This window comes from Rattus norvegicus, chromosome 13 (genome assembly GCF_036323735.1).
Source record: "Rattus norvegicus strain BN/NHsdMcwi chromosome 13, GRCr8, whole genome shotgun sequence".
NCBI lineage: Eukaryota > Metazoa > Chordata > Mammalia > Rodentia > Muridae > Rattus > Rattus norvegicus.
The window spans coordinates 22,682,197-22,704,200 of NC_086031.1; the positions used below are offsets into that span (position 1 = coordinate 22,682,197).

The window sequence follows — 22,004 nt, forward strand, 5'->3', positions numbered from 1 at the left end:
ACTGGGGACCCTGAAATGCTATCCTAACACTCTCCCAGGATGCAGTTGAGGAAGAGCAGGAGGTGACTCCACAGGGGTTTGTAGGCCTGTGGGAGAAGCGAGACTGGTCTCACAAGAAGGTTCATGAGCACTGCATGAAAGCCTCCGGCAGGAAACTGAACAGATGTGGCAGGACATCTGGTCAGGAAGGAAGATGGAGGCTAATGGTAAAGGGTGTGTTGTAAGAGGATGGGTATGCAATGGGGTGAGAATGGGGGAGATTGGAAAGTTGGAAGTTACCAGATTTCAAACAGGAACAATGTGTTTCTTTGCTGTCTGAGAAAAGAAAAGCCACTGGGCACCTCTGAATAGGAAGAAAAACAATTGCTCATTGGGAAGCAGTGCCACCTGGTGGGGCATGCGAGCGGTGCGAGCGAGCTATTTCCTACTGACCTAATTTAGAGCATGCTGAATGGGATAGACTGTTTGGTTTTGTTACCCTGTGCCCAAGGCCTAAATGAATGCAGGCATCTGGCCATAAGGTGACTCGAGAAGGCACCTCTTCCAGGCATGTGCTTGTGTCAAGGTGTTGCTGTCAGTGCTGCCCGCCTTGACAGTGTTGAGACAGTGCAAACCCTGGGAGGACTGGGATCTTCCTGATGTCCAAGGACAGCAAATGCCACAAACACATCAGTGATGAGACCAAGCTCCTGCTTGAGATCAGTGCTGACATCCATGCCCTGCCTCCTGCCCCCACTGTGGCACTGAACCAAAACAAGATGGCATCTGTCTCTAGAAAGCTTCCTGTAAGAGGGCTGGGCCAGGCAGTGGGCAGACCTGCCTGCCGCCTACACTGCTCATCAAGCCAAGCGTCCATCCAGTCTCCTGTGCTGAGGAATCGGAAGACACGGGATGGGGAAACGTTCACAAATAAGAAGCCTTAGGCCAGTTGTGGTGGCGCATGCTAGTAGGATTTGCTGAAGGAGGCAGAGGCAGGAGGATCATGAGTTTGAGGCCAGCCTGGGCTACGCATTTTTATGGACAGGAAACTGGGAAAGGGGATAACATTTGAAATGTAAATAAAAAATCCAATAAAAAATCACTTTTAACATATATGATGGAATGCTACCATGAGTCTAGAAGCATCTGATTTTTTTTCCAATATATAAACATGACAGAGTTTAACTTCTGAGTTGAGCATAGCAAAATATTAATGAAAGAGAATAACTATACTGTAATAAAAGTAGAAGGAGGAGGAGGAGGAGGAAGAGGAAGAGGAAGAGGAAGAAGAAGAAGAAGAAGAAGAAGAAGAAGAAGAAGAAGAAGAAGAAGAAGAAGAAGAAGAAGAAGAAGACGATGACGACGACGACGACGACGACGGAGGACAACGCAGTCTTAGATCTTTGACAGCCAAGCTTCGAGCATTTGTCTTAAATTGCCACAAAGGCAAGGCTCACCGTAGTGCTAGTTTGAAGTGTACACAGATCTCCTCTAACAGAACTGCTTAACTTTACAGAGGCTGTGATTATTCTGTGTATCCTAAGCTTTCCATGAATATCCCAAGACTTGGGAAGTTGTAAAAGTATTGTCAGTGGTGATGACACCTTTGCAATCCCAGCACTTAAGGGCAGTGGCTGGAGGAATGGGTTCAAGACCGGTGTGGTTTGCATAGTGGGCCCCAGTCTACTAGCAAGACCCTGCTTTGAAGAAGCAAAATATAAGTGGAGTATTGGACACAAGCAGGAAGAACAAACAATCCAGTAATCTGAATTGGGGATGCAGCAGCTCCCCCCAAGGCCTGCTAAATGGCCAGAGTGCCACCAGGTAGCCTACTGTCATAACTACAGTTACTTAGTGTTCAGTGTTTGAAGGTACAAAATACTTTTTACTAATTTATTCACTTTACATACCAATTCAACCCCCTCTCCTCTTAGTGCTCCCGTTCAAAGAGCTCCCCCTCCCCTTCTCCTCTGAGAAGGGGGAGCCCCTGTCCCCCCTCCCCCCACCTATCACCCTCCCCTACACATCAAGTCACTGTACTGCAGACCTAAGTCCATCCTCTCCCACTGAGGATAGACAAGTAGCCCAGTTAGGGGAATGGGATCCACAGGCAGGCAACAGATTCAGGGACAGCCCCTCGTTCCAGTTGTTAGGGAACCTGCATGAAAACCAAGCTGTACGTGTACTGTGTGTGTGTGTGTGTGTGTGTGTGTGTGTGTGTGTGTGTGTGTGTACACAGGGTGGTGCTAGGTCTAGCCCATGCTTGCTCACTGGTTGGTTAGTGGTTCAGCCTCTGGGAGCCCCCAAGGGCGCAGGCTAGTTGACTCTGTTGGTCTTCCTGTGGAGTTCCTGTCCTTACCCCAGTTCTTCCAGAAGACTTCCCGAGCTCCGTCTAATGTTTAGCTGTGGACTCTGCATCTGTTTCCACAGGCTACTGCTGGGCGGAGACTCTCAAAGGGCAGTTAAGCTAGGCTCCTGTCTGCAAGCATAACAGAGTAGCATTAGTAGTGTCAGGGATTGGTTCTTGCCCGTGGGATGGATCTCAAGTTGGGCCAGTCGTTGGTTGGCCACTCCCTCTGTCTCTGCTCCTTCTTTGTCCCTACACATCTTCTAGGCAGGACACATTTATTGAAATATTAATAACATGCCATCAGACAGGTCCTCACTGCATAGCCCAGTCTGTCTGTAAACTCAGTCCTCCTGCATCATTTCACTGATTGAATGGGCTTGAAGTACCTTGGCTTGCAGAACTGCGGCTTTCTGACACTGGTGCTTGTTACTGCAAACCACAGGTAACCCCATGCCCTTAGCACAAGACTCAAGCTGTCAGCACTAACCTTGTAGCTATGAACTCTCTTCCCAAGTGAAAACCATACTTCCTGGCAGAGCAAAACCTAGAAACTGTGATGGGTAAGGAAAGATGGTCCTGTGCAGTTTGTGCAGTCTGTCCTGCCATCTACTGGCTGTCTGTCCTAATGGCAGGCTTGCCTCAGTTCTTCCCTCCTCAGAGCCCCCTGTCTGCATCTGTCCGTTCTCACAGCCATGAGCATCATTCCAAGGCAGTGCAGTCACTGTGCCAAAAGTAACTGCAGGAGTGAAAACTACGACTTCGATAGCTTCACACCTCACAGCTGGAGACATGGCTCACTTCCCACCCGGCTCTCTGGCCAGCTCGGCAGCATTCCCTGGAGATGAGTGTAGAGTGGGAGTCCATTCCCAGCATTGGAGGAAGGGAGGAGAAGCCAAATGTGGCGGGGCACAGGAGTGTGAGGCCGAGACCATGTCTGACAAAACAGAAGGCCCAGGAAGGACAGGCTGCACCAGAGAGCGCTGCCGAAGACTGCCTGACCCCAGAGAAGATCTGTCGGTGATTAGTCCACAACACGGACACGAGTGAGTGGAACCGCATGCCTGCCGCCTCCCTGCCTTGCTGTCACCCGACTGCTCCGTTTCTGTAAAAAAGAAGCTCAGTTCCTACCTGGAAGTGTGTGGCTGACAGCCTGACCTATACTGAGCCGTCAGGAATTCTGAGTACACATGGAGAGCCTGTGTATGTGAAAATCAAGTGTTTAAAGTACCTTGCCAGACTGACTCATTACAACTAATCTACAAAGTGAGTGCTGCCATTCCGGTCAGCCGTTCTGCTGGTTGGCCTCACGGGGTCACGTGTGACACGGGTGAGCACCCAGAGCACAGCCATGACTATGGCTGCCACAGGCTAACTATATCTGTATTCCTGACAATAAATAGCATCTAACTCCACCTAGCAGGAGCCAAGGAAGGCCCAATGGAGAATGCCGGAGTCTTTCTCAGAAGGGGAAATAAGGACAGGACCCGATGCTGGCCCAAGGCAGGCTATCACTCCAACCCTGCTGTGGAGTGGCAGGAGGCCCGATAGCTTGGAAAGAAATGGGTTCCTTTGTTCTGCTGAGTTTGCAGCACTTGGGTAGCATCCGTTAGGGCTCTTTCTCAAAGCGTAATGCTTGGGTCTTCTGCAATACGACCTTCACAACTCCCCCTCCCTCCCGCACACACATCAGGAGACATTCCTACTGGAAGGAAACTTCCAGAAGGCAGGGTCATCAAAGAATACTGAAAATAAGACTTCAGACACTGGAGAGTGAGAAGCTGTGTCCTGAAGACACATACATATATACATTCATATATACATTCATAATTCATACGTAATATATATACATACATTCATACATACATGGTTCAGGAGTGAAATAGCATGACTGTGTACAGTGGGGTTACAGTGTTCCTTGATGTCACCAGAACAAAGGCAGAACACCAAAAGGCACTAGGCAGAGCTGGAGGAAGCCTGCAGGTCACTCTGCACACGCGCGGGGGGGTGGGGGGTAGGTATGGTGGTGTTGGTGCAGGGGGAGAAAAATGACCCAATGACCTCTTCTGTTCCTGGTGAGGTGGGGGAGGTGGCTCTAGAGTAGAGGTACCAGGAACTGCTGTGCTGAGTACACGCCCCACCCACCCTTACTGCTGGGTCCATTGGTATGACCAACCACGCAGCACACTTTCACAGCGTTGTTTTTGGTTTCCTCTTTAGCGATGTGGGGAACTGGGTCTAAGGTTAAGGTAGAGAACTGTGGATTCAGTGCAGTTTATGTTGAAGTCTGGACTTCCAGCTTCCCAACCCACTACTCCCTCAACAAATGCCTTCTTTCTTTACCTCCCAGAATGCCTTTCTAAAGGGGCCTGTTCATGCTCCCATTGCTGCTGAGTCCATCTCCCCCTGTGGCCACCAAGGGCTTGTTCCAGGATCCTGCTGCTGCCCCCACCTCTGCAGGCGTTGCCCTCCCAAGATCTACTTCCTGTCCGAGCTCCCCGTCCACAACCTCAGGAGACCCAGAACTTGCCCACTAGTTAGTGATAAGCCTCTGTCCCTCACATCAGTCAAACAAGCCCTGGGCCAGAGCGTGGCCCTGGCCCTTCAGGGTTATCTATGTATAGACACACCGTGTGTGCGTGCCAGGCAGCTCAGTAAACTCAATCTGGATTGCCAGGTACAGGAAGCCGAGTAGATGCAACTGGCTTCCTGCTGCCAGGAGGGTGAGGAACGGCAAGCAAGCCTCTAAACATGGAACTGACAGTCTCATTTTGGGGAACATGTGAAGCCGCAGGATAAGCTCTCCTTAAAACTGATAAAGCAATATTGATACGTTCCTTAAAATCTATATGATTAGTGTTCAGTCATGAAAGTTCTGTGGAATTGGCAGGTGTATAGTGGGTACTGCTATCACGGAATCATGGGATACTCTGATAATTTCTAAAAATTGTCTGTACGTCACCAACTACATAGTCTCGCCTTTCTAGAACATTGTATGCATACATGTTCCTTCACTTCCCGTAAGGTTCCATCGCGATGAACACACCAAACGCCTACCAAACGCCACGGCTTAGCACCGGGGTCTACGCTTTGGAGATTCAATGGTTTATTGATGAATGGGGGTGGGGAGGGGAGGAGGCATGCAGGCAGTGGGGGGGATCTGGCCGGGAGTCTGGGAGTGCTGCTATTGCCCAGCATGACAAGAGACTGCCATACTGCACTTAGCCTGGTCAGTTAGAACTCAGCGTGGCTCCTACTGCACCCGGAGCACTTGTACTGTGAAGAAAGTCAGAGTGGCCATCACAGGCCAGGGTCTTCACTGATGCTTTATATGATATGTTTAGTCCTAAAAGCCACTGAATGGTCTTCCAAAGTGTCAGTACCATTCTGTGTGCACACTGACAACGTCTGAGAGTCCCTGCTGCTGTGCATCCTGGGTGTCAGTGTGGACGTAACCACTCTAGCAGGCGGTGATAGCATTCCCTCCTTGTCTTAATTTCTGCTTCCCCAGTGGTACACGCACGAAGTTACACATCCTTTCATATGCTAACTTTCTACCTTTGGTGAGATAAACTTACCTTTCTGGTGATTTTTTAATTGGGTTTTAATTTGCTTGTTTTTCTCTCTCTTTTTCTCATTTTGATTACATTTTTGGGGAGGTGGTGTACACACGCCAGAGGATACTTTGTGGGAGCTGCTTTCCCCTTCCGTGTGTCCTAGTGACGAAAGCGAGTTCGGAGCTTTCCCCCTTCACAAGCTTGCAAGATACTTTCTTACCAGTGAGTCTTTGGATCACTTTGGGTACCAGTCTCAGGAAGATACATATTTTGCAGATACTGTTCCCCAGCCTGTGGCCTGGACTTTATGCTTTTTTTGTTTGTTTGTTTGTTTAATTGTAATGAAACAGAAATGTAGAAACAACACAGAACAGAAAAGCAACCAAGGATATCTCTCTCTCTCTCTCTCTCTCTCTCTCTCTCTCTCTCTCTCTCTCTCAATTTTAATTCTTTTTTTTTTTTCTTTTCTATTTTTCGGAGCTGGGGACCGAACCCAGGGCCTTGCACTTGCTAGGCAAGCGCTCTACCACTGAGCTAAATCCCCAACCCCCTCTATTTTAATTCTTATTGAAGGAAATACGAGTCACCTCCCCCAGGGCAGCTTGACTTGGTGAAAGACAGGGAGGTTCTGGAGCTCCCTCCCCATAGGGACAGCCGGGAACTGTCAGGGCTGGAGCCAATGCTTACCTTTAGGGACTCCAAGGGTTCAGGAATGGGGAATCTATGAGAACCTCCCCTTCAAGTTTCCTTCCACCTTAGTGTTGATGTACTTGACTGGACTCACAGATTGGTTTGCTCTTAAAAAAACCAAATGTGCAAGCCATAGAACACTGGCTTCACATGTGCTGTGCACACAGAGATGCCCTTTCTGGAAGGCACAGTCAGATCTTGACGAACCTTGGTAGGACAGTCTGAGACTGTTCACGTGTGGGTAGAAAACCATTCCACTGGGAAGGAGGTCCGGCTGGTGGAGGGCTCTTCTGGTGACTTTCCAGGGATTTTCTTCTACTCCACCCAGCTCTTGGCAAATGGCTTCATGTCGCAGACCTTTAGAATAGTCATGTTTTCTGCAGAGCTCAGGCATGATACAAGCATGTGTGTGGCTGTGTTGGAAAACGTTCAGGAAGGTTTCTTTGACCTGCTGGAAATAAACCATCGTGCCATGCTTGTTCTAAATTGCAGCTGCCTCCAAAATCATTCTGTCCACCTACTACAAAGTAGAGCTTTGAGTTGACTCCAGCGAAGAACGGTGGTTATTCTTGATTGAAGATGTTTGGAGATGGGTGTGGCGGCTCACACTGCTAATCCCAGCACTGGTGAGGCAGAGGCAAGTGAGTCTTTGTAAGTCTGATGCAGCTTGGTCTATATAGTGAGCCCCTGTCTTGAAATAAATAGGTAATAGTTAGATGATTGATGATAGATAGATAGATAGATAGATAGATAGATAGATAGATAGCCACACATCCAAGAATATTTGATGGTCTTGATGAAGGAAAGAGAGTATGTGTGAATGTGATCAAACACATTGTACAAAATTCTCAAATAACCTATAAACTAATAGAACTAAGTCACTTTTATCAATGAGATATGACATAAACCAATACATTTCTATTATCTCCTGGACAGGTAAAAATCTCAGGGCAGCCTGAATGTCTGCTTCTCATGACCCCAGGCTACCCAGATGCTTGATAATTAACAATCATTTCAATCAAAACCACACATTTAGCCAAGTGTGCTGGGCACACACTTGGGAGGAGAGTGAGTTGAATAACAAATCCTACCACATAGCGAGGCCTTCTCAAACAAAACAAAGAACTGAAGCGAATGCCTGCAAAGCTGACTTGCGAACCTGAGTTTAGATGTGAACTCTGTGACCTTTGGGCAAATCTTTGAATGTCCTCACTCTTTTCTGTAAAGGGGAAATGGTCATAAGAAAGACAAGCATCGCCACACTGTGCACTGTGACAAAAATTCAACTCACAGTGGCTTCGAGATCACAAAGGAGGGGCAAGACCTTGCAATCTCACAGAGGAAAACCATTGTGACTTAGGCCTGACATCTTTCATAGCACATTGGAAGCACATTCACAGAATAGTAAAGAGATAAATTAGGCTTGATCACAAAACTCCTTAGGTTGTTACCATGGGAGAAAACTTGACACATCATACATTCATAAAGAACTTGTGTGTAGAATATATAAAGTGCCCCCAAAACATAGTGATTAAAAAGATAGACAATTCCTAAGCATATTGGTACACACCTATAACCCAGCACTCAGGAGGCAGAGGCAGGAGCTCGATGTTTGAAACCAACCTTGGCAAATGCTGTCCAAAAAGAAAAAGAAAAGAAGGAAAGGGGGTAAAGTGGAAGGCAGAGTGGGAAGAAATGGAGAAAGCGAAGGAACGATAAACCAAGGTAGAGATGAGCAAAAGATCTGAACAGATCAAGGAAGGCCATTCAAACGATATGCAAGTCAGTGCAAGGATGGCAGCACTGGTCACTGGGGGACAGGCATATTAAAGCCTTCCTAAGGTGCTCCAGGATGGACTTGGCTGCACAAGGTATTGGCCAGGCTGTAGGTCAATTAGAACCTAGGTATTTCACATGGGAGTGCGGGACACTACAACCGCATTGGGAGATCCGGCAATTTCTTAAGTTAAACCTATGTGCACCCTCAATTGAGCTATTCTACACTTAGTGAGTTTATGCATGGGGCAGCGTAAAAACTGTCTGCTCAGGGAATGTCTACCACAGCTTCATCTGTGCTGACAGAAAGCAGAAACAATTTGAATTTCCATTTGGAGGTGAAAGTGATATTCTGAATAATGGGTTACTGCTTGATGATAGAAAGGAATGAACTGTAAAAGCCACAATAACACGAGTCTTCAAAGGAACGTTTCTGTCAGAAACAGGCTTGCAAGTATGGCGGAACACGGTACGATAGCGAGTTTAAGAAAAAATTGCCGCACCCGATGAGGTTCCTAGTGCGCCGATGGTCTCAGTGCGCACGGGGAGGCTGAGTGAGCTGGGTTCCAATGGCATCAAAGGCAACAGCAGCCGCACAACAGGGCAAACACACCAGCCAGCAAGAAGGCAAGCAACTGTGTCTCTTGACGCCCATGCCGCCATCAGAGGCGCTGCCCACTGTGGGGGAGTGTCTTCCCACTCAGTTGATCCCGCTGGGAGTGTGCTCACAGACCTACCCACAGGCTGCTCTCAGTTCATTCCGATCCAGTCTAGTTGACAACCCACGCTAACCTTCACAGCGCTCAGGATCATACCAAAGTAGGCGTGGACCACCCGTGAGTGTACTGAACAGCAGGCCCAGGGACTCTGAGCAACACTGTCCTGAAGCAGAGGTGACCGGCAGTGCCAACCTCGCTACAGTTTGCGCATGAATGGACCGGCAGGCGGCGGGCTGACGGGTCCTCACTCTCCGCGGCTGCAGACGAGTTTGCTCCTCACTCTGATGCAGGCTCCTGTGTCTTTCCAGGTCTTCAGCTCAACTCGACTCAGAGGCCTGAATCAACCCCGCGAGTGTGAAGCCCCTACCACCTGGCTGTGGTCTGCAGCATCTCCCCAGCTGTGTTTGTGAGATTAGCAGAGCAGTGCGAGCAGTGCGAGCAGTGCGGTGGTGGCTCGGTGGTGGCTGGCTCTCCTGCCATCCTATCTGCTTTCTGCTCTGCCTCCAACAAGGCCTCTGTCAATTGCTGCAGCCTCTTTAACCCTTCTTTAGCCACTGTGCAACCAACATGTGTAATACAGATATAAATAGAATTGCTGTGTGGTGTGCTCTATGTGACCTGAGGGTTTGTATTAGTAATTAAAGTTGGATAAAGGAGCCTATATTTGCTGAATACCAAGGGAAATCTGGACTACTTACAAACTGCGGCTGACACTGTGGAAAGACACGACCATGTCTGCTTCTGACAGCCCACTCATCACTTCGCTCCTGGGTCTGCCTCCTTCATCCGGTTGCCCATTACCTCATCTGGAAGGTCTTGGGCCCCAGTATATCAGGCAGGTCCTTGGAGCCAGGAAACTCCTTTCCCTTGATGCCTTCACTTTCTGCAGCTGCCACGAGCCTGAATGCATCTGCGCAGGCTTGGTCTTGTTTCTTCAAAAACTGGGAGATTTGGACCAGGGAAAAGTCTGCAAAAGAAGAGATGCCAGGTTCCTGGTAAGCACTCAGTAAACTTCCCTTCCATGACACCTCATGAATGAATGAGGTGAGGCACCTTCAAACCCTGCCTCGTGTGTGTGTGTGTGTGTGTGTGTGTGTGTGTGTGTGTGTGTGTGTGTGAGTGTGTGTGTGTGAGTGTGTGTGAGTGTATGTGTGCGAGTGTGTGCATGTGTGTGTGTCTGTGTAGAATGTACGTGTGTGAGAATGAGCATATTTGTGGCACAATACACAAGGAGGCCAGATAACAACTTTCCCAGTATCTTCCCATCAACAGTGGGCACCAGGGACTGAGCATAGTTTGCCAGACGTTTGCAGCAAGCACTTTTACTCACTCAGCCAGCTTGTCGATGCTCCTTTAAAAAAACAAAAACAAAAACAAAAAGCCCCAGTGTCTTCTGTGTGTGAGCATTTCTCCGGTGTGCAGTCTGTGCACCATATGCACGCTACGCCTGTGGATGCCAGAATGTGATGGATACTTGTCAGCTGCCGTAAGGGACTGGGAATCGAATCCTTGTCTTCTGGAAGAGAAGACGGTGCTCTAAACTGCTGAACCCCTCTCTCACTGAGCTTGGAGCTCACCACTGTGTCAGGACTAGGTGGCCGCAGAGCTTCAGAGAGCCTGTGCACTGGGATTTCAGGTGTGTGGGCCACGCCCTGTTCTTAGAGGAGTGCTGAGAATCAAACCCAGGACCTTGTGCTGTCCTGATCTTACCAACTGAGTAAACCCTACTTTTGCTCTTTCTTTTACCAAGAGAAACGATGCGTGGGAAGGAGAGATGGCTTAAGTGTCCATACTGCATGGCCTGGTGTGGCAGCGCATGCCTTTAGTCTCAGCGGTCGGAAGCACAGCTGGATCTCACTCGGGGAGCTCCAGGCCAGTCAGGGCTACACCGTGAGGGCCTGTCTGGAAAAGCGTGTGTGCGTTGCTCTTCTAGAGAAGTGAAGTTCAGCTCCCATCCCCCACATCAGGAGGTTCACAACTTCCTGTAGCTCAGCTCCAGAGGATCCAAAGCCTCTCTCTGGCCTCTGCAGACACAGGCGCTCATGTACAGAGACTCCACAGGCACATACACAGTTAAAAATAATTAAATAAATATATAGAAAAGGGGCTTATTCCTGTTGGACTTTGAAGATCACACCCTTAGGAGGTGAATTATGGGGATCTGTAGCGAGATAGCTTTTCCTTCTTGAGGCAAGAAAAGGACCTTCAAAGCCCTTGGCTCCCTGTAATGGAGGATAGGGAAGGCAGGAAATGCTTTCTCAAAGGAAAGCAGATGGCTTAATTTTTATTTTTAAATGTAGCATATAGACACGGCATACTCACAAGCAGTGTTTTTAATATAGTTACATATTAAAATGCTAAATTTTTCTCTCCCGGGGATAACCTATCTCCTGCCCTCTGTGTGGGTCTCCTGATGTCCCAAACTGTCCCCCAAGAGGCCTTGGTGCTTTTGTCCTTGTACAAGGGGGCACGGAGCTCCCCTTTCCTGTGCTTTCTTTCTGATGAGGTATTTGGCTTTTATTAAGGTATAACATTCCTACAGTAAAGTGCACACTAACCTCCCACTGCTAGAATTGCAGGGTGTGTCCCTGTGCCTGCTGTGCTGTGATGGGGAGCCCAGGGCTTCATGCATGCTAGACAGGCAATGCACTGAGGTCTTCCCCCAAGCCCTGAAGAGGCTTTATAAGGAAAATCCACTTTACCATGTGAAAGAAGTGTTGTAGCCTGTAAAGCTCTTGACTTTATGCCTCCTCTACACTTTGTCATGTGTTAATGCTGCTCCTGGTACATTTTAAATCAAAACATTAACTGTGGCAAAATAAATCCAACCACCGGTCGGCCTTATTCATTGGGAGTGTAGGTCAGTAGCGAAGCACACTGACACCGTGATACTCCAGGGTTTCTTTGACCTTGCAAGTCTGGAACTTTCTCTGCCCTTCACCCAACCTCTTCCTCCTGACCCCAGCCGCTGGCCACCAATCTCTGCTACTTTTTATTGGTTTGTTTTCTCGAAACAGGGTCTCACTAAACAGTTTCGGCTGTCCTAACTATGTAGACCAGGCTGCCCTCAAACCTCACAGAGATCCACCTGTCTCAGCCGCCTGAGTTCAGGGACTCAGGGTGTGCACCACTATGCTTGGGCTATTTTTAAAATTGTTTTATTTATTATTACTGTGGCACACGCCCCATGTACCTCAGCTCACTTGTGGGGGCCAAAGAACAACTCCAGGAGTCTGTTCTCTCCTTCCAGCAGACACAGCTTCCAGGAGTTAGATTGGGTTGTCGGGCTTGCGCAGTAAGCCCCTTTACCTGCTACGCCATCTTGCCAGACCTACCGTTTCTTTGCTGTGTCTGAACTTCACTACTTCGGAGACTGTGGGCTAGTAGAATCATACAGAAATTTGCTGTTTTGAAACTAGCTTATTCCGTTTAGCAGGCTAACTGGATATCCTCAGGGCACATTTATGTCGTAGCATATGTCACAGTTTCTCTTCTGAGACTGCGTTGTACCCCATCGCATGACTGCCTCACGGTTGGCGCGTGTCAGTCCCTCCGTCAGGCTATGCCAACTCATTCTGCCTTTTGACTCGCAGTAAACTTGTTGTGAATGTTGAGCTGCAAATGTGTTTCCTTCCATGTCGGGAGCTTCTTGGAGGAGGTGCGATTGCTGCCCCTACAGCAACTGCCCCTCTGTCTTTTGAAGAATTGCCATACTCTTGTCTACAGGTACCGCACCAGCAGGTCCCAGAGCTTTCTTTCACATTTCTTCACATTTTGGCCAGTTTTTGTTCTTTATTATTGCTTGGTTTTGGATAGTAGTCGTCTTCATGAATATGCACTGTGCTTTGGTTTGCATGCCCCTGGTGGTCAGTGCTGTTGAGCAGCTTCTCATAGACTCATGGCTACTGTATATCTCTGGAGAAATGTCGACTCAAGTCACTACCCATCTTTAAATTAGCCTCTTTGGTTGGTGTTCGTTATTTACTTCTGAGTACGTGTTACACTTAAAATCAGAAAATGATTTTATTTCACAAAGAAAGGAGACAAACACAGGGAAAGCCAACCATGGAGGGGGTCCTGACTGAAAGCTTTAAAAAGCTTTTGGCTCTAAATATAAAAAGTTCAGTCATTGGGATGTTTGAGCAATTGTTGAGTCCTCTGTGTGATCATTCAGGGACCATCTTGTAACACTGGCACCCTCCACGGTGTCGTGTCCTCTTGGGTATCCATGAGAGAGGGTAAAGGGGGCGTTGCACGAGCGTAATTTTATGAACCCAACAACAGGTACTACTGAAGAGACGGGAGCTTCCTCTTCTTGTGTCCTGAAGAAAATGCACTGTTTCAACCACAATCCCTTAGGTCACTAAACCATTTCATTCTTCCCATACGGAAGGACAATCCTCTTTTACCCTAGAGAGTCACTCAAAGTCCCACCCAGGCACTGCGTCTGGGATTCCTTCATTACGTAGTTTTCTTCCTGGGGACCATGACTTGACTCTATTGTCTCAGCAACCAGTCCACCATAGGAATATGCTACCTATCTTCTAGCCGTACACCCAACATCTCCGGGCAGAGGCCAGCACCTTCCCATCTGACAGGCCCTGGGATAGACTGTGCTCTGAGTAGTATGACAGAAATTGCTAGTGTTAGATACAGAGCTCTGGCAACCCCAACAAGCTGGGTTTGGCCTCCTGTCCCTAGTTCACCCTTTGAAGAGTCATGGGATACCGGAAGTAGAGAAAGGAGATGTATCCAGTGTAGCCACATTAGGAAAAGATGGGCGTAAGGCCAGTGACCATCCAGGTGGGTCTTCAAAGCACTGACATGAGATTTCTTTTATTTTTTTATCTTCACTGAAAATAGATGCCATCATGCAGTGCACTCTGACTACAGTTCGCTCCATTTCTACTCCTCGCATCTTCCATTACCACCTCCCCCCCTCCCCCAGACACACTTCTCCTCCATTTCCTCTTCAGAAGAAAGCGGGCCTCCAAGAGGCCACAGCCAAGCAGGACAAAACAGGATACAATAAGACAAGGCAAATGCCCTCATATCCAGGCTGGACAAGGCAACCCAGCACATGGAAGAGTCCCCAGAACAGGAAAAGACTCAGAGAAACAGCTGCTCCCACTGTTACGAGTTCCATAGAGTCACCAAGCTAACAGCCGGCATCTACGCAGAGGACCTGGTGCAGACCCATGCATGTCCCTTCGTGCTTGCCACTCGGGATCAGTGAGCCTGTGTGAGCTCATGTAAGCCCAGCTTAATTGACTCAGTGGGCCGTGTTCTGGTGTTTTCCATTTCATCCATTTCATCTCCCTCTTCCTGAGGGTTCCCCGATCCCCAAGGTAAGAGACCTGATGGTGACCCTCCAATTTAGACTCTCTCCACATAAGGTCTGGCCATGGTTCTCTGCCTCCATTCCCATCTGCTTCTGGAGAGAAGCCCCTCTGGTGATGACTGACTGGACAGGGCACCAACCTCTGAGGACAGTCGACTATTATTAAGAATCTTTTGTTTGGTTTGGATTTTTGTCTGTTGTGTTTGGTTCTGTCCTAGGTCTCCTGGCTATCCAGGCAGTGTAGGGCATGGGCTCCCTCTTGTGGATTGGACCTTGGTTAGCCACGCCCACAAGTTCTAGTTCACCCTGTTCCAGCACATCTTGCAGGCAGGACAGATTGTAGGTCAAGGTTTGTGCCTGGGTTGGTGTTCAAGTTTCTCTTTCTGTAGTACCTCCTCAGCCAAAAAGACAAGAAACTAGGGGTAAAGGCTCCATGCAGAGACCAGCTTGGTCCCTCTACATGCAATGAGCTGTAGATGTTGTCCTTGGTAATGGGCACCTGCTGTCAGCTTTCAGAGACTGACTTTCTGTCCTAGCATCGACCTAGGTTGTTTAGGGGTCTTCCTGGGACCCCCTTGGCCAACGATTCAAAAGAATGTAACCCAGTCCCACCACTGGAAGCCTTGCCTGGCTACAAGAGATGGCCAGATCAGAATTACTCCATGTCCTGAATTACTAGGAGTCCTCACTAGGGTCACCTTCATAGATTGCAGGAATATTCCACTACACTAGACTCCCCTACAATGCTCCCCAATTCCAGCTGTGTCTCCTCACATTCTTTTCCTCCAGCCCTTCCCCTGCCTAATCCTTCCCTCTCCTGTGCCCCCACCCTCCCACCCACCTACAGAAATGTTCTATCTCCCCTTTTAGGGTAGCTCCAGGCTTCTCCCCTAGAGCCTTCCCTTTACCTAACCACTCTGGGTCTATGCTTGACTATCATTTATTAGCAGTTAATATCTACTTACAGGCGAGTCCATGCCATGTTTGTCTTTCTGGGTCTGGGTCATCTCACTCAGGATGATTTTTTTTTTCTCGTTGCATCTATTTGCCTGCAAATTTCATGGTGTCAATTTTTATAGCCAAGGAACAATCCATTGTGTAATGTACCTGTCCCTTTTTCAGTTGAGGGACATCTAGGCTGTTCCAGTTTCTGGCTATTATGAATAAAGCTGCTATGAACATAGTTAAGCAAGTGTCCTTGTTAAGGTAGATTATCCTTTGGGTATATGTCCAGGAGTGGTATATCTGGGTCTTGTCATAGGTCAAGTCCCAATTTACTGAGGAACTGCCGTATTGATCTCCGTAGTGGCTGTAAGTTTGCTCTCCCACTGTCAATGAAGGAGTGCTCCCCTTGCGCCATATTCTTGCTAGCATGAGCTGTCACTTGTGTTAATGATGTGTCAGACACTCAGACAGTTGTAAGATGGGATCTCAAAGTCCTTTTGGTTTGCATTTCCCTGACGGCTAAGGATGCTGAACATCACTTGAAGTGTTTTCTCAGCCATTTGTGATTCCTCTATTGAGAATTCTGTTTGAACCCCGTTTTCAGTTGGGTTATTTGGTTTTTCAGTATCTAATTCTTGATTTCTTTGTATGGTTTGGATATTAGACCTCTGTCAGATGTGGAGTTAGCTTCTGCCTTGTCTTTTTGACAGTGTTCTTTGCCTTGCAGAAGCTTTTGAGTTTCATGAGGTCCCATTTACTAATTGTTGATCTTAGGGCCTGAGCTACTGGTGTTCTATTCAGGAACTTACGCCAACATGCGGAATGCCGTTCCCTACTTTCTCTTCTGTCAGATTCAGTGGATCTGGTTTTATTCAGTGTATCTGGTTGAGGTCTTTGATCTACTTACACTTGAGTTTTGTGTAGGGTGATAAATACGGATCTATTTATATTCTTTTACATTCAGACATCGAGTTAGACCAGCACCATTTGTTGAAAATGCTTTCTTTTCCATTGTCTGTTTCTGGCTTCTTTATCAGAAGTCGGATGTCCATAGGCATGTGGATTCATGTCTGGGTCTTTGATTTGATTCCATTGATTAATGAGCTTTTATCTCTATAGCTCTGAGACACAGCTTGAAATCAGGGATGGTGACACCTCCAGTGGTTCTCTTATCATTCAGGATTATTTTGATTACCCTGGGTTTTTGTTTTTACAGATTAAGTTGAGAATTGTCCTTCAAGGTCTATAAAGAATTGTGCTGGAATTTTGGTGGGGATCACACTGAATCTGTAGACTGCTTTTGGTAGGATGGCCGTTTTCACTGTTAATCCTATGGATCCTAAGCATGGAAGGTCTTTCCATATTCAATTTTTTTCTTCAAACTCTTGAAGTTTTTAACCATACAAATCTTTCACTTGCTTGGTTAGAGTCACTCCAAGATATTTTTATATTATTTGAGGCTCCTTTAAAGGGTGCTGTTTCCCTGATTTCTTTCTCAGAACATTTGTCACCCTTATACAGGAGGGCTGCTGGCTTTTTTTTTTCTTTTTAGTTAATCTTGTGTCCAGCCACTTTGCTGAAAATGTTCATCAGCTGAAGGAGATCCCTAGTGGAATTTTGGGGGTTGCTTATGTATATTATCATATCATGATAGTATAAAATACTGATTTTCTTTTTACTGCTTCCTTTCCAGTTTGTATTTACTTGATCCCTTCAGTTGTCTTCCTCTAGTTAAAACTGCAAGAATTATACTGAATAGATGGGGAGAAAGCAGACACCTTGTCTTGTTCCTGATTTTAGTAGAAATGTATTGAGTTTCCCTCCATTTAATTTGATGTTGGCTACAGGTTTACTGAAAGTTATTTTTATATTATTTTTATATATGTGCCTTGTGCTCCTAATCTCTCCAATACTTCTATCATGAAGGGATGTTAAATTTTGTCAAATGCTTTTTCAGCATCTAATAAGATGGTCATGTTTTTTTTCCTTTCCAGTTTATTTCTATGATGGATTATGTTTACTAGTTTTGTATACTGAACCATCCCTATGTCTCTGGACTGAAGCCTACTTGATCATGGTAGATGTCATTTCTGATGTGCTCTTGGATTTGGTTTTGTGAGTATTTTATTGAGTAGTTTTACATCTATGTTCAGAAGGAAAATTGGTCTAAAACTCTTTTTCTTTGTTCAGGCTCTATGTGGTTTAGGTGTCAGGGTGACTGTGACCTCATAGAATGAGTTTGGCAGTGTTCCTTTGTAAGGGTCCATTGTTTGCCAAAGAATGACCACCCCAGACTCAAATATGCACAGGCAGGGAGTGTTCTACTGTACAGACGTCCAGCATGCTAGGGTTCCTCACTCCAAAATGGAGAGATGTTCCGTCCAGTTGTTCTGTCCTGCAGGACAGTCAATGAGGGTATAGAGGGTACCTGGAAGAAAATGGGGGATAAGAGATGTGAAGAAGGACGCCAAGACAAGGGTCTAATCAAGGCGACAATTTTATTTTTTTTCCAAGGCTGAATTTACACCATAGCAGGGGTAACAGAGAGAGGGGGAATGTGGGAAGTATCTACCAAGGCCAAGGACACTGCTCTTGTGATCAGCTGATGTCAACAGGATGTTGGTTTCTCAGAAATGTCACAGGTCTGTCATAACATTAGTCAGCAGGATGTTGGTTCCTCAGAAAGGTTACAGGTCATATCATTGGGCATCCTGAGGTCAGATGTATTTCTCAGCAAGGTCACAACTTTGTCATATCATTAATCATCCTGACCACCAGGTTTGTATTAGTCTTCTGCAGCTGGCTGGGGATTTTCCATGAACCCAGTCATACTTAACTTTAACTATAATATTAATATCAATAATGAAGGGTTTTAAGGGCATCGCTCCCAACAGAGAGACAACCAAGTGAGCCCTCAGGCCTAGTTTAAAGCATACTGGAATTCCAGGGTAGATGAGCTTTATCTTATTCTAGACATATCCAGAGCCATTATCAAGATGTGAAGGCTGGAGCCTGGGGGAGGTTTCTTTTAGTAATTGACTTGCCTGGGCTTGCTTGGACACAGGCCTAGTCACCTTAACTGCCAATTTGAAGCCTGTCAAGAAGTCAGCCTGTCATATCCCTCTTATGCTCCCCTTTCAGTAATGGGCCATCTCAAATCCTTGAGATGTTTCTAAGGTTTCTATGGGCTGGTACTGTTGTTTGGGAATCATTAACTAAACAGTAGAAATTTGTTCTTTAACAAATGAAATTAAAGCATTGATTATACAAGGACCACAAATCAAGGCCAAGATCAGTAGGATGAGAATCAGAGACAAGGGTGGTCAGGCAGGGAGACCAGTTGAAGAGAAACTCATACCACCCCTGAGACTGTTCTCTTTCTAGTCTTCTGTCTTTTCTTAGTCTCTTTCTAAGGCCACAGATTCTTTGACCACCCCTAAGCAGTCACCATAGAAACAACATTCCTCATCTAAGGCTGCACAGAGTCCTCCCTGCTAGAGGAACAGCAAGTCTGGGCCTCTTCTGTTCTGTAGGACTACTTCTGCCAGGTAGGATAGAGAATTCTACAGGGCCATGATAGACTTTTTCATCTCCTGTGTTTCTGCATCTATAGTCATCCATAGGGCCTTGTGATTTTTATCCTGGAGTATTAGGGCTGAGGCCCCTGCACAAACAGCCCCATGCCATGGAGAGAGCCTAGGACCACAGTGAAAATGGCTAACCATTTTATTTGGAGGTTCTAGCTGGTTGATAACATCTTCCCCAGAGTACTAAGTCATTCTAGATATAAAACTAGAACACAAAAATTCTTCAGTTGTCTTACAACCAGGCCATAAATGCATAGGGTAAGCCTCAAGGTACAAGCCTACCAAGCGTCCTCTGGGGACAGCATGTATCCTGCAACGATGGGAGTTACAGTGAGGTTGCAGAGGTGGGAATAGACTGGAGGAAACTTTATTTCCAATTTCCAGTAATGTCCCATTACTGACTGTAGGGTCAGCTTTGTGAATAGTCTCCAGGGATAACTAGTCCTTCATAGTAGTGGGGATGAGCATTTAAACATAGCCAAGAGTCCTGTGTTAAGTCTGGGTGGGAAGAGTTAAGGGCCAGGAAAGTGGCTTCTAATAATTGCAGGGGTCCTGATGCAGGTGATGAAGTGGGTAGTGCAGGAGGTAGAACTAAGGTTTTAGGTAGCAGTTGGTTAGATGAAGTGAGACCTCACTAGGGTGAAAGGGTGGTGGGTCCTGGTGAAGGAGTGATGGTGGGCAGAGGCAGACATTGAAGGGGTGCTTGGTCCAGCCTTGCTAATACCTTTTGTTGGGATTTGGTGTGCTCACCACTGCGACCCAGGTTCGATTCCCAGCCAGGGAACCAGATGTAGCAGGAGGTATTGATCCCTAATTGGCTCTTGATTGTGTCAGTAAATGATATGGAAGCCAATCTCTGGGTGAAAGGAAAAAGGTGAGGAGGAAGAGAGGGAGATGAGAGGCGTTGGAGTGGAGGAAGCGGCATGGCCTCTGGCTGCAGAGGCCAAGGAAGGTGGGACAGGATATTCTTGCCCAGCCATTGAGATATCCATCTATTTTTAAAATATTAAGGCTGTCTAGTATTTTCCATCCATGGTGACTAAGGTGGGCAGGAGAAAGAGCACAGCCGGGGAAGACATCGATGCCTTGGCGGAGCTAGCTGAGGGGTGGTTGACCAGTGGAGAGCATTCGCAGTTACAGGCGTTCTTGAGAAAAGCTTCAGTTAGCAATTGGCAGAGCTGAGTGAGGCGTGTGGTTGCTGATCACAGAGCCTAGACGGGAGTGCGGAAAGAGCTCCTTTAGTGTCTGATTCATCCTCTCAGCTTGCCCTGAACTCTGGGGTCTGTGTGCACAATGTAAATTGGTCCCCAGAACCTGTGCTAGAGAAATGAATGTTAGCCCATTGTCAGACCCAAGCAGAGTAGGCATACCTGTGTCTGATATCTTCCAGGAGTTTGCCACTACATAGTTTCCTTTGTAGGGTAGACTTCTAACCATCCTGAAAAAGTATCTACAAAAAACTAGAAAACACTTATAGCCGTATGTTCCTGATTTTATTTCTGCATAATCTATCTCCCAATTAGCCCCTGGCTATTGACCTCTGATTCTAGTTCCTGGAGAGGCTCTTGGATTGGGGCCTGAGGTGTTCATGGCCTGGAAGGTCAGACAGTATGTGATTACCTGATCAACCAAGTGTCCTAAATCAGATATTTGTATCTTGCCCCTTGTAGTAACTCCTTCAGTTCTCAGTGACCCAGATGGGAAACTTGATAAATCTCATGAATGAGCTGCTTGACAAACTCCTTATGTAGGATGGTGCAGCCTTCAGGGGGCAGCAGCCTTCAGGGATCAGCAGCCTTCAGGGGGCAGCACCATCCATCTCTTCTGTAAACTCCTGGGCATTTTGCTTGATCTCATTTGTCTTCAGCAGTGTACTCAGGGGTGTCTGATTCCATTCTGGATCAAACTGCTCCCATCCTTGAAGTGGATACGTTCCACATCTGGCCAGGGGATGTCAGTGAAGTCTGGCTTGATGTTCTGGGTGTGCCCAAACTACAGAGCAATCAGTCATGCTGCACATCTGAGGAAGGGTCAGGTAGCAGAGTGGCTGGGTGTAGGGCAGATGATGGGTTGTATCTTATTCAAGGGGGATTCAACAGTAGAGCCTGAAAATGCACCAGTCTGGGTTTGGACAGCCACATGCTGTGTGAGTTCTTGAAGGTTCCCTCAACAGCATGGGGGTGGTGATAACAAGTTCCTGCCCCATGTTTATTTTGTCAGCATCCTTGACTAGCAGGGCAGTGGCAGCTATGATCCTAAGGCAGGCTCGTCATCCTTGGGCCACTGGGTCCAGCTTCTTAGATAAATAAGCCACAGGTCTTTCCAAGGTCCCAAAGTTTGGATGAGCACCCCCTTTGCTATCCCCTTTGTCTCATCCACATACAGGTGGTGCAGGGGTATTTGGCCAATGTCCACTCTACCACTGGGCATGGCTGCTTGGGGAAGCAGAACACAGGGACTCTGACTGTGTTTATCTCACACTGCCACAGGGGCAGGTGCTGGGCTTTAGGGAAGCACTGAGGCACCAATCTGGGGATGAGAAAGCACAGTCTGAGATGTGGGAAAGCCGGAGCTCTCTGGGGGTTCCTGTGCCTGAGTTGAGGCCAGGGACATGGCTTTGGGACATCCAGGTGCTGCTGGGAGTTGCAAAAGAGCAAAGAACAGGGTTAGGGCCTCTGGGCTGGGAACAGCATCTAGCCTGGGGCCAGGGTGGGGGCAGAAGGGGAGCCCCAGCTTGTCTCAGTCAGGAATGACTGTCCTCAGCTTGGCAGCAGTTGGCTCGATGGCTGCTGTGGTTGGGAGCACAGAGAGGCCTTCTCTGGGAGATTAGGCTGTGGCTCTGTAGGCGAAGGACTTCTTCATGGCTCCCCATGGTGGATCTCAGTGAAAAGACACAGTCCACGGTTCTAAACACTTTATTATTGTGTCAGAAAGTGGGTGCATAAAACCATACCCCACTCCTCAGGGTGGGCCTAAGATTAAATACCTGTTGCAGGGAGGAGTGTCTGGGAGGGCAGACTTACCGGTTCAGCCCTCTAGGCCTCGAGGTACCTTGTTAGCATG

The 22,004-nt window shown here is 47.4% G+C and overlaps 1 protein-coding gene and 1 long non-coding RNA gene across 13 annotated transcripts in view; one reads left to right on the forward strand and one right to left on the reverse strand.

The window, feature by feature from the left end:
- The window catches only part of Zcchc2 (zinc finger CCHC-type containing 2), an 86,958-nt gene that overhangs the window by 60,922 nt on the left and 4,032 nt on the right, over window positions 1–22,004 (forward strand). For 10 of the 12 annotated variants that reach the window (XM_063272218.1, XM_063272221.1, XM_063272222.1 and 7 more), the window contains one exon: window positions 17,349–17,469. The exons of 1 other annotated variant lie outside the window; for it this stretch is intronic. In XM_063272218.1, coding sequence (XP_063128288.1) covers window positions 17,349–17,469 — 121 coding nt within the window. Of the gene's footprint in view, window positions 1–9,376; window positions 10,064–13,931; window positions 14,417–17,348; window positions 17,470–22,004 lie in introns of all 12 variants that reach the window. One more of the 12 variants, XR_010056913.1, reaches the window with a different exon arrangement.
- On the reverse strand, window positions 5,975–8,462 carry LOC134481472 (uncharacterized). Its single transcript, XR_010056965.1, has 2 exons — window positions 7,665–8,462; window positions 5,975–7,264 (listed from the first exon to the last, which is right to left on the reverse strand). It is a non-coding gene; the product is annotated as an uncharacterized LOC134481472 (long non-coding RNA).